Raw genomic sequence first — 1,427 nt, 5'->3', positions numbered from 1 at the left:
CTTAACATTTTGCTTAAAGTAGCATTTTTCAGGAACATAACTACAATGTTAAACGAGGAGTTACTGTAAAAGCTGTTAACATGCTTCTCTAAACTCCCCAAAAGCCAATATGTGGTATAAAAATTAGTTTTGTCTTGAATACATAAAATACTTTATGAAGTTAACACCTAATTAGACATTCATGCATGATCTAGTATTTCCTAGTCTGGAAGGGTCAAGGTAAACCGGACATGACAAACTCCATAACCACAGAAGGGTTTTTAAGCAATTCAACCAGACTATTGCATAAGATCACTTTTGCTCTGATGCAATATTAACTTTACTCTGTGCCCACAGGTTGTGTGATGAGAGCCTGTTCATGTCAGCTACCAAAAGCAGCAGAGAGATCAAATTTTTAGTAGATTAAACTATTTAGAAATGCTAAAATGTTTGTAAAAACAAAAAGAACTTTACATTTGGTGGAAGGCTGAGACGTTCTCCATTGGGCAGAGTCAGCAGTTTGTTGTCATCCAACACGGAGTTTAAGTTCTCCACCCATTCAGGATCTACATCCCCATCAAAGATGATCCACTGTCGTTTTTGCAATTCACCTCTCACATTGTCTATGATCCTAAGTTCAGGAAAGCATTTAGTGTAGGTTAAAAAACAGTAATTTTCCCTTCCCTCAATTCTCTATGGCAATGACAACATCCAAGGATCTCTCTAATAGCCACTTTTTAGCTTATATGCTATTAATATTTAAGACTCACTTTCTCAGGACATGTGTAAACAATCCATCTGTCCATTCTCTGGTATTTGGATCCAAAGTACCATAGAGGTGATCTTTGCTGATTGCTTTTGGATCAATGATGTGAGCAACACCTTCTACACCCTCTAGCCGCTCCAGGGCTTTTAGCAGCACTCTCCAAGCCATGCTCTTTCCACTTCCAGAAGGACCCACCATCATCAACCCATGATTGATCTGGGTAATTTGATAGAGCTGAAGAACCTGTGACAAAACAGAAGGATCTGTCATTTAAGACTTGCATTTATTAAAATTCAAACCTATTAATCTGGAATCACTTAAAGTTGAAACTTATTTTAGGTATTCTGTCTATTTGGGGAGCAGTTGTATTTGATTTCTGTATCACGGAATATGGAAAGTGTTATATGTACTTTGTCAACTCTACATTGTAAGATTTACAACCATCACAACGTACCTTTTCGACCCACATGCCACCAACTTCTTCTCCATCACCATATGTAAGGTACATTTCCTGACACACTTTCTTAAGCTCCTCTCGCAGGGCTGTCATTTCACCACGGTGATACTGTACTCCAGGGAATACATCAGACAAGAGACTGAACAGCAATGGGATGTCTTCTGCAACAAGTTTGGGGACCATTGTTTCACACACACTCTGGATCAAAATCTACATGGAAAATTT

At 38.3% G+C, this 1,427-nt stretch overlaps 1 protein-coding gene across 1 annotated transcript; it reads right to left on the bottom strand.

Annotated features, from left to right (window-relative positions):
• Positions 1-453: 453 nt before the first annotated feature.
• Positions 454-1,408, bottom strand: LOC112125046 (cytoplasmic dynein 1 heavy chain 1-like; the record flags this gene model as incomplete). Its single annotated transcript, XM_024223504.2, has 3 exons — positions 1,200-1,408; positions 750-988; positions 454-610 (listed from the first exon to the last, which is right to left on the bottom strand). Coding segments are annotated over exons 1-3 (582 nt in total), but the record flags the coding sequence as incomplete, so codon positions are not given.
• Positions 1,409-1,427: the final 19 nt, after the last annotated feature.

Source organism: Terrapene carolina, unplaced genomic scaffold (assembly GCF_002925995.2).
Source record: "Terrapene carolina triunguis isolate 2854851 unplaced genomic scaffold, T_m_triunguis-2.0 Scaffold50396, whole genome shotgun sequence".
NCBI classification, from domain to species: domain Eukaryota; kingdom Metazoa; phylum Chordata; order Testudines; family Emydidae; genus Terrapene; species Terrapene triunguis.
This window is presented reverse-complemented; position numbering and strand designations above follow the sequence as displayed.